The sequence below is a fragment of the Lactuca sativa genome, chromosome 6 (genome assembly GCF_002870075.4).
Source record: "Lactuca sativa cultivar Salinas chromosome 6, Lsat_Salinas_v11, whole genome shotgun sequence".
Classification (NCBI taxonomy): domain Eukaryota; kingdom Viridiplantae; phylum Streptophyta; class Magnoliopsida; order Asterales; family Asteraceae; genus Lactuca; species Lactuca sativa.
Genome location: NC_056628.2, coordinates 14745503 through 14759401, shown reverse-complemented (window position 1 = coordinate 14759401; position 13899 = coordinate 14745503). Strand labels below are relative to the sequence as shown.

Here is a 13899-nt window from a genome sequence, read left to right as displayed (position 1 = left end):
TCGGCCTCTCGGAAATCACCCGCGTATCCATCACATACGCCACATAACCCTTACAGCCCTGCTGTAGACACTGCCTCGCCCTAGCGGCCGAACAAAAAGCTGATCCCGAACGTGTACCCTCGCCGTACACTGAAAGAACTCCCCCACTAGGGTCTCGTATGGTCACCAGCTGACGCTCACAGTCGATAACTGCGCCGAATCGGCTCAACCAGTCCATGCCCACAATGACACAGACATCACCCATCGCAATAGGAATCAGATCAATCGGAAACTCAACCCCGAAAATCTCTAATACACATCCCCGGAGAACCTCCGTGGCACAAATCACTCTCTCGTCAGCTATAGAAACTCTTAGAGGCCGACTCAACGGCTCACGGCTAACACTGATATGCCGACCAAAGGCCAAAGATACAAAAGACCGACTCGCACCCGAGTCAAATAACACTAAAGCAGGTACATAATTCACAAGGAAAGTACCTACACATATCATAACATAAGCATAATATCTCAACATCAAAATAATACATGAAATAAAGCATACCTGCCACAACATCAGGCGGAGCGCGGACCTCCTCCGCAGTCAACTGGAAAGCTCTCCCACGAGCCCTTGGGGCCTCGGCCTTCACTAGTCGAATCTCAGTAGCCCTGGTAGCAGGTGCAGATCCCTGATGAAGCTGAGGGCACTCGGCCTTCCGATGGCCGGTCTGGTTGCAATGAAAGCAAACCATAAACCCCTTGGGGCAATCCCTAGCGATGTTCCCCTCCTTGCCACACTTGTAGCAAGCACCTGCTCGACATGTCCTGTGGTGACCCTTGCCGCACTTTCCACAAGTGCGGCCCTTCGGACCTCCCGTCCTAGAATCGGCGGACTTAGTCCGCTTGGCTGCCGATTGAGACTGAGCCGGCCGCCGATCCACCCGTTGAGACTCGGCCTCCTCCCTGGCCTGGGTCTCCAACTCGATCTCGCGCTTCCTGGCATTCGCCTGAAGCTCAGCAAAGGTATGATATGTTGAGTTCGACACGAACTCCCGGATATCCCTCCTCAACACACCCAAATACCGGCTCATCCGAGCCTGCTCTATGGACACCTGCTCGGGGCAGAACATCGCCCTCTCATGAAACTTCCGCGTGATCACCGTAACTGAATCAGTACCCTGCTTGAGGGTCAAGAACTCCTAAACCAACCGATCCCTCTCCACTGGGGGAACGTACTTGTCTCTGAACATAGAGGTAAACCTCTCCCACGTCACGGTTGAAATCTCTGCCAAAGTGAAGTTCGCCGTCACGAACTTCCACCAATCCTTCGCTCCCAGACGGAGCTGGTTCAAGGCGAACCGTACTCTCAGATGCTCCGGACATGAACAAGTGTAGAAGCATCCCTCGATATCAGCAATCCATCTCATCGCAGCGATCGGATCCTGCGTCCCGTCAAACTCAGGTGGCTTCGTGTTGCTGAACTCCCGAAACAGCAACGAGTCACCTCCCTGAGGTCTGGCAGCGGCCACAGCTGCGGTAGCTGCAGCGGCTGCAGCCTTAGTCAACGCGGCGTACCGCTCATCAAAGGTCTCCATCAAAGTGGTCTTAATAGACCCAAACATCTCCGGAATCTCAGCCCGGATCGCTGCAGCCACCTCCTCATGAATCATCTGACGAATCTCCTCGTCACTCACACTGCTCGTACTCGGTCTGTGGCGTGATCCAATCATGATGCCTCTGAAATACATCATAGAACTATCAGAGACTCTATCGAGCATAATCGCACTCGATAACGCAACCCTACTCAGTCTCCAATACCCAGGGATTCTTACTTGGGTCGCCCACTGACCCGGTGTCTTCGGTAGTACGGGCCCAATACTACCAACCACACCGCATTAGCATTCACCCAAGTCCTCCTCCCCAAACCCCGGATCCTGGGTACTCTACTCTTGTTATGCACTAACCACCCGCTCGCTCACAAAGCATCTCATAGCAACAAACTTCCCTAGACTAAGGCATCACAAATCAGGCCAGTCTAGTCCTATCATGAATACCTAGTCTTCTAGCATGCATAACAATTCATATCATATCATATCTCTTAACACATCATTGTAAGGGTATTTTGGGGATCTTTACCGTTCGGGCGCTGACTGATCGTACACACTGCTTCATTTTTTGTTTACCACAAATCCTTTATAAAAATTTTATGTCTTTGTTTTTTTTAAAAGTTTTCCTTAAATCCTCGGTTTGAGTTCAGTTACGCCCGAAGGTGTATCCGAATCTCTCAAACCTAGGCTCTGATACCAAATTGTTACAACGGAAATTTCAAAACAAAATTTTCATTTCTAAAACTGTATTTTCATCCAAACAAGGCATAAATATCCAACGTATCATGTCATAATACAATCATATAAATCCCAAGATCATGAATCATCCATCAGTGTGTACAGATCACCCCGGTGCCTTCCCACGGTCCTCGCTAGTACCTGAAACACATACACAACAACTGTAAACATAAATGCTTAGTGAGTTCCCCAAAATACAACTTACGCACATACGCCTTTCCAGGCCCTGACCTTCCGGTCCATGTGTCTCAGGGGACTTCCGTCCCTGCTGGGTAAACCTTCCGGTCCTACCCACGCCAACCTTACGGTCCACATTAAAATGCCTTCCGGTCCATAACAAGCATATTATACTTAGCGCATATAACAATTAACTTTTCACATATAGCACATACGTCTCATACCATATCCGACCTTCCGGTCACACAGTCAAAATCCTTCCGGGTAGAGTATAGTGAGAAGACTCACCTCGAGAATATCGATAGCTAGCAAATCCCGAAATCACACGTGCTTGATCCTCCGAGCTACAATCCCCCTATATCATCATACGTCTCTTATTAACATTTTTACCACTAAGGTTGACTACCCTTTTTACGTCAATACTAGTCCACTCTTGGTCAACGGTCAACGGTCAACGGTAAACTTTGACCGGACTCGGCGAGTGCACTTTGGCAACTCGGCGAGTCTAGACGTTTTCACCAAACTCTCTAGGATTCCCTTTTGACACGTCGAGTACTCCCCCTGACCCGACGAGTTCCACCTGGAAGAATCGCGGGGCCACCCCGACTCAACTCGCCGAGTCTCAAGAACAATTCGACGAGTCCCAGTTCAACTCAGACCACCTGACAACCCTCTCAGACTCGCCCTGACTCACTGAGTCAACCCCATGACTCGACTGGATCACCCACTAGGCGATATGAGGGCAATCTTCAAGCTACTCGCCGAGTCGGATCATCAGACTCGGTGAGTACATGCCATGCAATCACTCAAACTTGCTTCTAAGGTCAGATCTGTTCCATCAATCATAGATCTGGCCTTCCTAGACCGATTGGTCACGTAAAGTCCTTATCTTGGTGCTCATAACACACCCCATGGCTCATAAATGACATTTTGACCTAAGGCATAAGGATTCCAATCCAAAACCTCCATTGATTCACAAAAAGCTTGGGCAAAGGGACACTCTGGACCTCCAAGGGTCCAGATCTATGGTCTGAATCGCTTAAGGGACCAAGGGAGCACTAGATCTAGCCACAAAAGGGCTCAATAAGCCCTAAATCAATGCAAACATCAACATAGAAGAGGATAGCTCGAAGATATTACCACAATAGCGATGTTCTAGACTCCAAACTCTCAGAAGGTGGTTCCCCTTGCTTTCCCTTAGCTGATCCTCCCTTTCCCTTGCAAGATGACACCTCCAAGCTCAATAATGGCCTTCTACTTTGCTCTAAACGCTCACACTCGATTAGGGTTTCACTCAAGAGACTGGTGAGCACAAATGACGGCCATAAGGCCCTTTAAATAGGTCCCAAACCCGAGAAATTAGGGTTTCATTAAACAGCGCGGACTCGCCGAGTCCAGACGCGAACCCGCGTCCAGAATCGCGATCCTACTCGGCGAGTCTGAGCTCCAACTCGCCGAGTCCCCTCACAAACATCAAAAATTGAAAACATAAAAGATACCTAGAAATCCGGGCTGTTACACCCTGATTATGGGTGATGTAGCAATTCTGTCTATTTTCTTTTACCTTCTAATTTTGCCACGATACTTTCTGGCTTTAGTAGATTCAGTCCCTCTGTTTTTGGTCCTTTTTTAAAATATATTATTTTTGGTAGACACGTGTTCTTTATCCTTTTCCTTCACCGATTTCCTTTTCCGTTAGTGGTTTTCCACGTGTTATCGACTCAGACAATCCATCGCCCACCGCCCATAACACTGCCTCTTCTTCCCCACTTTCTCTAGATACTTCCCACCGGCTCTAACCCTCCGTCTCTCTCTAAACTCATCGGCTTCAGAGAGTAAACATCATGGCAGAAACGATGCAACACTCCCTTCAATTTCAGAGAAACAACATCACCGCCTTCTTCTTCTTCTTCTCCTCCTCCTCATCTTTTTTCGAATTCCATCAACGAAACCCAAATCAACTTCCGTTCAAAATAGTTCTCACCTTCTTCTTCATCTTCTTCAAAAAGATCAGGAGCTGCTTTGTATTGCACCTGCATTAGCAATTCAGATTCTACATATTTACATTCAACACCCATGCCAGCAAAAGAAAACCTCTTTATCCTGACGACTCATCTTTATTACGTCAATGCTCCTCCTCATGTTTCTATCTATCTATCTATTGTTGTACCTCGAGAAGAATAATTTGAATTTGTTAATTTCCTATCTCATGACGACATCATACGATTTTAGGGCTAATAATGCCTATCAAGAATTTAGGAATTTTTTAAATACCATTTCCTTGAAGTATCCTTAGTTTGATTTAGAAACAATCGCGTAAGATTCATTCCGACAAGGTAATTTCTTTTACTTTTTTTTTTGCTTAATCTAGATAAATAGGGTTATAATTAGGGTTCCAGTTTTTTTGATTTGCAGGATGTAGGGCAAGGGGTTGTGGAAAGCTATTCACGGGTGATTGAAAGTTTAGCTTTTAATTTAATGGCGAGGATTGATGATTTGTTATACGTAGATGATTCTACCAAGAAACATGATGCAATGGAGGCTGGTCTTCATCTTCAACTGCCGAGAATTCATGGCTTCTCATTTAGGAAGTAAAACTGGAACAATATGGACACAAAAGTCATGTTATTTTAATTTGTCATTTCTTGATTTTTAACAGGAAAATCAAGAAGAAGAATGTAGGACTGAAGGTGAAACTGTTCGTTCTCAATTAAGTCGATGAAGTAGAGCTACTGCAATTCATAACCAGTCTGAACGGGTAATTTGCTTTGGTTGGTTTTCCAATTCACCACCAATTACTGATGTTGACGAGCCATTAAAGGGCCTTAAAGTACAAGGCCAAACTATGAAGATATCTATTCTTTTAGATGATTTTTGTGAATTCTTTCAGAACCCTTTCGAAGAAAAAAGGTAACATATATATAATTTAAATGTCAATTATTAAATCAAATGTTTTTTTTATCGAACTAATGTAACATTTTTTTTCTAATGATGTAGGTAGAGTTATGAAGGTTTTGAAAGGTGGAGCCTCTCCCAGATGGATTCGGCCACTTCTTTAATCTCAGTAATCCTCTTTTTTTTTTTTTTTTTAAAATACTATTTTCAACTCTAAATCGACTCTTTTTTTGGTTATAGATTTAACCATACTTTTTTTTTAAAATTTCTGTTTGGTGAAGTGTTTGAACTTTTGATCAAAATAAAGGACAAGGATGTTCGTTCTGAAGATGATCTTGTGGGAGAGGTTAAGTATATACATTTTAATCAAAACTTTGTTATCATTATGTATTATTTTTAGCAAAGGGCATTTTGGTCAGTCCTAGAAAATAATAGGTATTTTAAACCCATTTATAATTTTTCTATTTGTAAATTTTTACAAAATCAGCACTTAAGGGATCTCAAAGCTGTAAGAGCTTATTCGAGAGGAAGGACTGGTGCTGCCTTTGACTAAATTTGGTTAAAGTAATTTTGTACCCAACATATGTGTTTTAAAAAGAAAATATATCTCAGTTTGCTTATACTTTACTACATTTTTTAAGCATCATACTTTCATAGTCAACCAATTAGAGCATCATACTTCCATGACAAACGTTTAACATAATGTCTTCCATCGGTTTTCTTTGACATTAGTGTCAAATCCAACCCCCACGAAGCGGGGATTCTTATCTAGTTATAATAATAATAATAATAATAATAATAATAATAACAATCAAGGAAAGGGTAAATCCGAACATTTTTTAAAAACTTAAGAGTAAATCCGGACATTTTTGAAAATTTAAGGGCTTTACTGGCATTAGGTAACCGGTAGTTTACTTGGAAACCGGCTACAAGGGTAAAAATGAACAAATTAAAAAAACATCGGACTTTACTGGACATAAAACACGTCCAAAGGTAAAACCGACATTTTTGTGAAAACTTAACGGCTTTTATGTCATTTTCCCTTTTAGTGACCAAATGAACACAAAACCAAAAATTAAGTGACCAAATGAACACAAAATCAAAATTAAGTGACCAAATGAACACAAAGCCAAAAGTTAAATGACCAAAAACAACCTGAATTTTTTTTTTTCCGAAGCTAAAATCACTTTATCAAAATTTCCAATTGAACGTCGTTATATCATTTTTTTTTTTTGACCATTTTACCAGGAGCCTTTGGTTGCCATTTATTTTGACACTCTTTCTTTTTCAAATCGAACATCTCCATTCCATTCATCAATTTCTGTCAAGAATCAATCCCAAACACCCCCATCGATTTCTGTCAAACAATCAAACTCAAAAACCCACGTTGATTTACAGTCAAAATAAAAAGAAAATAGAAGATAGGAAACCTGTGATCCAATAGCAAATGACAATGGCCTCTTCATCCTCTTCGTTTTTCCCCATCAACACCACCGAACTCCCTTCACAGCTCGCTACCACAACCGAAGCAATCAGCCTCGCTGCCTTCCCCTTTCTTCCTTTCCTTCGGTCTCGCCGACCCGGCGACTTCTCCCTCCTCGCGATCTGAAATCGTCGGATACCTCCCTCGGTCCCCTTTTTGGCCTGCAACGAGCAAGGAACCAAGAGCCGCACTTCTGTCTTGGTGCTTTCTTCGTGACTGCCTTCGTTTGTTCCTCGTCTCTCGATTAGACGAAGGGTCGAACCCCCCCCCCCCCCCTCTCTCACACACACACACACACAATCAAAGTGGTTTTTGATTTCTCCTCCGGCTGCGAACCAACATAAGAAACGTATGGTCGCTGCCTTCGACCTTGTTGCTGTTTCCTTTATCCCTCTTTGCTGTCTGCGACGAGTAGGAAATCACAAGGGCCGCCGGACATAGGCTGCGACGCCCTTTCGTATCACTGATTAGCCACCACCGAGACGTCACTCAACGCCTTCGTGTTCATTCGTATCTGCCATCGTTGCCATCGTTCCTCCGTTCGTATTCACCATTGACTTGCCCGATCAACATTTTGGAATCGGGAACACAAGCCCTAAATTTTTTAAAGTTTGAACCATTAAACAAAAATGGTCCGTCCATGAAAATCCTTTTCATAAAAGCCTAAATCCCTTTTAAATTCTTTTAAAAATGACAAAATGAACCCTTATTTGACAAAGCATTAAGAAATCAGTCCGAAACCCCAAACTTTGATTCCATTTATTCAAAACAACCCCTAGCATTGAGATTTCTTAACAATACCAGTCAACGACTCAAACATTAAACCCATTTGCTTAAAACAACCCCTCGTTTGGTATTCTTTTTATCAGAATAGTCCTACCAATTTAATTAAATTACCAAAAAGCCCGTATACTTTTGCGAAGTTACAAATTATACCTCGACAGTTCAAATTTGTTACGAAATGGTCCCGAGAGTATTTCAAAGTTCAAAAATTGTGGACTTACGGTTTATCACGTCAAGCGTCTCAAAGAAACCGAATTTGAATGATTGAAACCCACGCTTCAAGGGTGAATATATGTGCCTAAATATTTTGTGTATACAAATCAATTTTCTTTTTAGACAAAATTACACAGATGGTCCCTGTGGTTGGCACGAGAGACCAAAGATAGTCCTTATGAGGAATTTTGGACGAGTATGGTCCCTGTGGTTCCAAATTGTTGCACGAATAGTCCTTATGACATACTCCGTTTAATTGTTGCCGTTTATCTAAATCACGTGACCCTCACACGAGGGTATTTTCGTCATTTGCTTTGTTACACGAAATGATCATATACATAAATGATCCTTACATCCAGCTGCTATTTACGTTGCCCCAAGAAATCGTCCCTTTCTTTTCTCCTCTGGTTTATCATCTTCGTCACTGCAAAACATCAAACGGAAACTAGGGTTTTCATCTTCATCATTTGCGATGGTTCTAACTTTGTGGCATGTCCGTTCAAAATTCTCAGAAAATCCTGACCTGATCAAAGCTTATGGTGAGTGATCAGTTAACAACTTCCAATTTTGTTAAGTAATTTATGCACATTCAATTTTGAGACTTCATTCTTTCCTCATATCATTATTTATTTGTTTTTCAGTTGAGTTAAGTAGTTTTTGCACATTCAAGATTCACCATGGGGGTATGTTCACAAAATACCCAGGAAGACGTTACGTTGGTGGGAGTATTGACTATGTTGACTACGTAGACATGGACGTGTTCTCCGTACATGAGTTAGACGATATGATGAAGGAGATAGGTTATATCAACGGTGAGCCTATCTACTACCACTTCTTGATTCCAGAGATTGAAATCGATTATGGGTTACTTCCTTTAGGTAATGACTCAGACGTACTTTTGTTAAGTAAGCATGTCGCTAATCATAAAGAGATTATGGTGTATACTGAACATGGAACTACTAGACTCCATACATACTTTATGTCTCCAAATAAGGTCGTATTGGAAGAAATCAATGAGCCTATTTCTCCGGAACTCAATCGAAAAAAGTTTACAAGTACAGAGGTAGGATCATGTAGTAGAAAATTGGACTTGAATGAGAACTATGACTTTTCTAGGTCTGTTGTACCTTTTGGACATTTTGATAGAGATGTATTGAAAGATGTTGGAGTTCAGCCTGCAAGTGAGGAGCTTAACAAAGCCCAAGATGTTGGACCTTCAGAAGACTTTGATCCTTTCTTTTATATGTATCATAATGATTACCAACAGATGGGGGACGATGATTACCAACAGATGGGGGACAATGAAGAAATTGGAGATGCTATTAGTGATGAGACTAGTACCAATGGAAGTATAAGCGAGGATAGTGACTTTTTAGTGGATGAACTTAATATGGTGGAGGATGTCGAACTGAATATGAAAGACTTCCACAGTGGTGTTTATTCTTTTCCAAATCTAGATAACCACCAATCATTCAATGCACCTGATGTCACAGTTGATGACGATTTGGAGGTGATAGATACACAGTTGTTTGAATCAGCTGGTGTAGAAGAAGATGAGAGGAAGAAGTTAATGAGAAGGTTAAACAAACCAACCACGTGTTCATCAGGAGTAGTACATGAAACTGCATTCTATCTGGGTCAAATATTTAAGTCCTCATCAGAAGCAAAGGACTACATTAAAATGCATTCAATTCGAACTAGGAGAAACATTTATTTTGCAAAAAATGATAAACAAAGAATTCGGGCAAAATGCAGGGGTGTGGTCCCAGAAATGACAGGTGGGCCATGGACAAAAAGTAGAATCAAATGCAAGGACAAAACAGTAAGTTCACAAAAAGCAACATGCCCTTGGGTGGTATTAATTTCTAGATCTGATGAAGAAAGCGATTGGATGGTGAAAACTTTGGTTCATGAGCATAGATGTGTGCAGTCAAGATCTATTAAAGCGTGTACTTCTAAGTTTCTTGCAACCACCATTCTTCAACAAGTGGAAGGAAACCCAACTATCCCAGTCAAAGCTTTGCGTGTAGAGTTACAAAAGACATACGAGGTGGGATGTCAAGAATGAAGGTCTTTAGGGCTAAACAGCTTGCACAGAAACATGTTCACGGAGATTATGAAAAGCAATACAGCCTTCTCAGGGATTATGTACTAGAATTACAAGAGTGCAACCCAGGAACAACTGTGAAGATTGATGTATACAGTGAACCAAATGCAAACTTGGAAACTAGGATGTTTAAGAGAATTTATGTCTGTTTAGGTGCATTAAAACTGGGTTTTAAGGCAGGTTTAAGAGATTTCTTAGGATTCGATGGGGCTTTCATGAAGGGACCTTACCCTGGACAGGTTCTCACTGCTGTGGGTCTTGATTCCAATAATGGGATCTACCCACTAGCATATGCCATAGTTGAAGCCGAGAACAAAAGCTCATGGAGTTGGTTTCTAGAGTGTCTAGGTGAAGATTTGGAGCTGTCTACAAATTCAAACTTCACATTTATTTCTGACAGGCAAAAGGTTAGTCTTCTTATGATACTTGTTCATGACATCTGTGTAATTTTGTCTGCTACCTTTAAAAAATAACATTTTTGTTACTTGTTTATTAGGGGATTTTACCTGCCATTGCCAACCTATTCCCTAGCGCTGAACACAGGTTTTGTTTAAGACATATTCACGAAAACATGAAGCTACAATGGAGGGGGAAGGAGCACAAAGATCATTTATGGGAATGTGCATCAGCAACAACAGTTAGACACTTTGACAGATTCATGGAAGATTTTAACAAGTTCAATTCAAAGGCATGTGATTGGTTAAAGAAAATTCCACCCAAACATTGGGCCAGAGCACATATGTCAGGTATATTTACCCTTATATAACAGTTAGACACCTTGACATATTCAAGGAAGATTTACACTTTGACAGATTCTTATAAGATATTTTGTTGCATTGTACAGGAAGAGCACATACATATATTTTGTTGAATAATTTATGTGAAGTTTTCAACTCAAAGTTGTTAGATGCTCGAGACAAACCTATAATTACATGTTTAGAATATATTAGGGAATACTTAATGAAACGAATTTGTATTGTGCAAAATGTGATAGATAAGTCTCAAGGGCCTCTTACCCCAACAACCACAAAACTTTTAGATGGAGTTAAGAAAGATGCTTCTCAATACACTTGCATATTTAATGGTGCTGAGAAGACTCAAGTTACTGGGACAATGGGGGAACAATTTGTGGTTAATTGGAGGGACAGGAACTGTAGTTGCAGGCATACAGAGATCACTGGGATACCATGCTCTCATCTTGTTAGTGCCATTTGGGATAAGGTTGAGCATGGGGCAAAAAATGTCCCACCTCTTGAGGAGTGGGTACATCCATGTTATAGGTTAAGCACATGGAATGAAATGTACAAGTACAAAGTTCAACCAATCAATGGAAGAAGTATGTGGCCAAAGTCAGATTGCCCCACAACACTAACACCCCCCAAACATACTACACAGGTAAATAATTTTCAATTTACAAGTTAGTATACGTTTATATTGTTTTATAATTTATTAATTATGCAGGTGGGGAGACCAAAAAAGAAGAGAAAGAGAGCTCAAACTGAAGAACCAAATAATCAAGGTAAAAGTTTGACCAGGAAGTTCCTTACAGTTACTTGTAGCAAATGCAAGAACAAGGGTCACAACTCTAGGAGTTGCAAGGGACAAGGGGGAAAAACTGAAGTTAGAAATGTGGTGGCAGGGGGTAAAAAGCTTAGCAAGGCAAAGAAGCAGGGAGATGGAAAAAAGGAGAAACCCAAAATGAAGGAGAAAACCAAACTTAAGGATAAATCCAAAATGAAGGAAAAAGTTTGATTTGTTGTCTTTTGTGTTGTTTGTTATGGAACCTTAGAAAGGTCTTTTGTGTTGTTTGTTTTGGTACCTTAGAAAGGTCAGACTAAGTTGGTTATTGTGTGTCTTTATCTTTTGTTGGTATTATGGTTCACACAGGGTGCTAGACTAAGATGGTTCTTTTGGTTATGATACATTAGTCTGCAAGCTCTTTTGATATTTTTTTGGTATTATGACTTTGCACTTTAAGGTTATGTAATGAACTTTATGACTATGCAAAAGTTTGCATTTTATTTTTGAACATTTCTAATGTTGTTATGGTTTTACAATGGTTCACACATTATACTACAATGGTCTAAACCCTATAAAAACCTTTCACTTTCATTTTTTATACTTTAATGGATCTGGATAGTTCATTAAGCAAACCAATATTTTACACTCATTACGTTACAGACCAATATTTGTTAATGGTTGCAGACTAAAAGTTTCCCTAAGTTTCCCAAATAAAAAGCATTCCATTCATACATACAAACATTTCTTACATCACAGACAAAAAAACGAAATCATCTTCAAATTAATAGTACTATCTGATTCTACCCACAAGCAAAAGAACCATCATCTATCTACCCACAAGCAAAAGAACCATCATCTCCAGACTAATACTATTAGCATCTTTTGTACACATACATGAAAAAGAAAACCCAACTAAAAACTAGCATCATCTTCACTTTTTTTTGCTTCAAAACTTGCTTGCAGCAGAGATTCTTGAAGCTTGTTCTTGGATCTTAGCAAACCTGGAATGACAGCCACAGCCCTTCGACACATGGGCTCATCAAACCATGCAATGAAACCGCAACTGCTAGGACATCTCCAAAACCTACGCCCTGGGTTGAGATCCGTCCATGATGTCACTACCACCGCTTGCCTTCCACAAAAACAATTTACCATTCTTATGCAAATTTTCTTACAAACACACAGAAGAGAGAAGAGAGAAGAGAGAAGGGAGAATAGAGGAGACGAAAAATTAAAGAAGGAAGTGACGGGGGTTTAATTTTTATAGGGAAAGGGACTATCTTTTGCAGATCATGAGAGGGAAGGGATAAGCAAATGACGAAAATACCCTCGTGTGAGGGTCACGTGATTTAGATAAACGGCAACAATTAAACGGAGTATGTCATAAGGACTATTCGTGCAACAATTTGGAACCACAGGGACCATACTCGTCCAAAATTCCTCATAAGGACTATCTTTGGTCTCTCGTGCCAACCACAGGGACCATCTGTGTAATTTTGTCTTCTTTTTATGAGAAAAACAATAAATCTAGTTTATAAAATTATTATTATTTAACAATTTACCATATTATTACGAATAAACCAGAATAAAATTTTCATATACATATTATGGTTATTTTATCATAAAATAACCAGTTCATACAACAAATACTACATGCTACAAAATTATATGATTTTGATGTGACATTGCATATTATAACAAGAACGTTATGAAACTTAGAAGTATTTCAAGGATTCAAGCTATTACTAAGCATGTTTATTTATATGTTTAAGTACAGAACGTTTATACATGTACATATGTTCATTAATTTGAAACATTTATTTTTATAAAAGCGAGCACATTACACTTTTACATATATGTCAAACATACTTGACTTTTGTAAACTTTATACAATGATATTCATTATGCCTAGTGACTTAATCACAATTAAGTTAGGGTTGAGAGCTATTCACAAACTTTTCAGTTAAGGGATTTTTAGTGAGACGTTATTCATTAGCTGAGTTTAAATACTTAGCATACTCACACTACTATAAACGTTAATCTTCGGAGCAAGATACATATGTATAGATTTGTATGTGGTTGACATCCCTACCTACGGTTGCTAGCTACAACCTTGACCGCTCAATCAAAGCGGGTGAGAGGTGTCTAGAATTGTTACTACAACCTCCAATGATGCATTGTAGAGGGTACAAAAGTAACATAGCTTGGTTATAGGACTCACTATAAACATTAAGTGGAATATATATATATATATATATATATATATATATATATATATATATATATATATATATATATATATATATATATATCACTCATGACAACCATGGTCTTGGTTGCTTTCAAAACTATGTAAGTATGAAATAACTTACGTAATAGTACAATTTGGTTTTCAAGGA

At 40.1% G+C, this 13899-nt stretch overlaps 2 protein-coding genes across 2 annotated transcripts; both read left to right on the top strand.

The window, feature by feature from the left end:
• The first annotated feature begins 7990 nt into the window (after window positions 1-7990).
• On the top strand, window positions 7991-9940 carry LOC128126749 (uncharacterized). The gene is made up of 2 exons (XM_052764848.1): window positions 7991-8411; window positions 8514-9940. Exons 1-2 carry the CDS (start codon window positions 8345-8347, stop codon window positions 9938-9940), a joined length of 1494 nt encoding a protein of 497 aa, XP_052620808.1. The 5' UTR covers window positions 7991-8344.
• On the top strand, window positions 9937-11731 carry LOC111896660 (uncharacterized). Its single transcript, XM_023892631.3, has 4 exons — window positions 9937-10386; window positions 10476-10725; window positions 10824-11374; window positions 11441-11731. The coding sequence occupies exons 1-4, from the start codon at window positions 9937-9939 to the stop codon at window positions 11729-11731; spliced, it is 1542 nt and encodes a 513-aa protein (XP_023748399.2).
• The last annotated feature ends 2168 nt before the right edge of the window (window positions 11732-13899 follow it).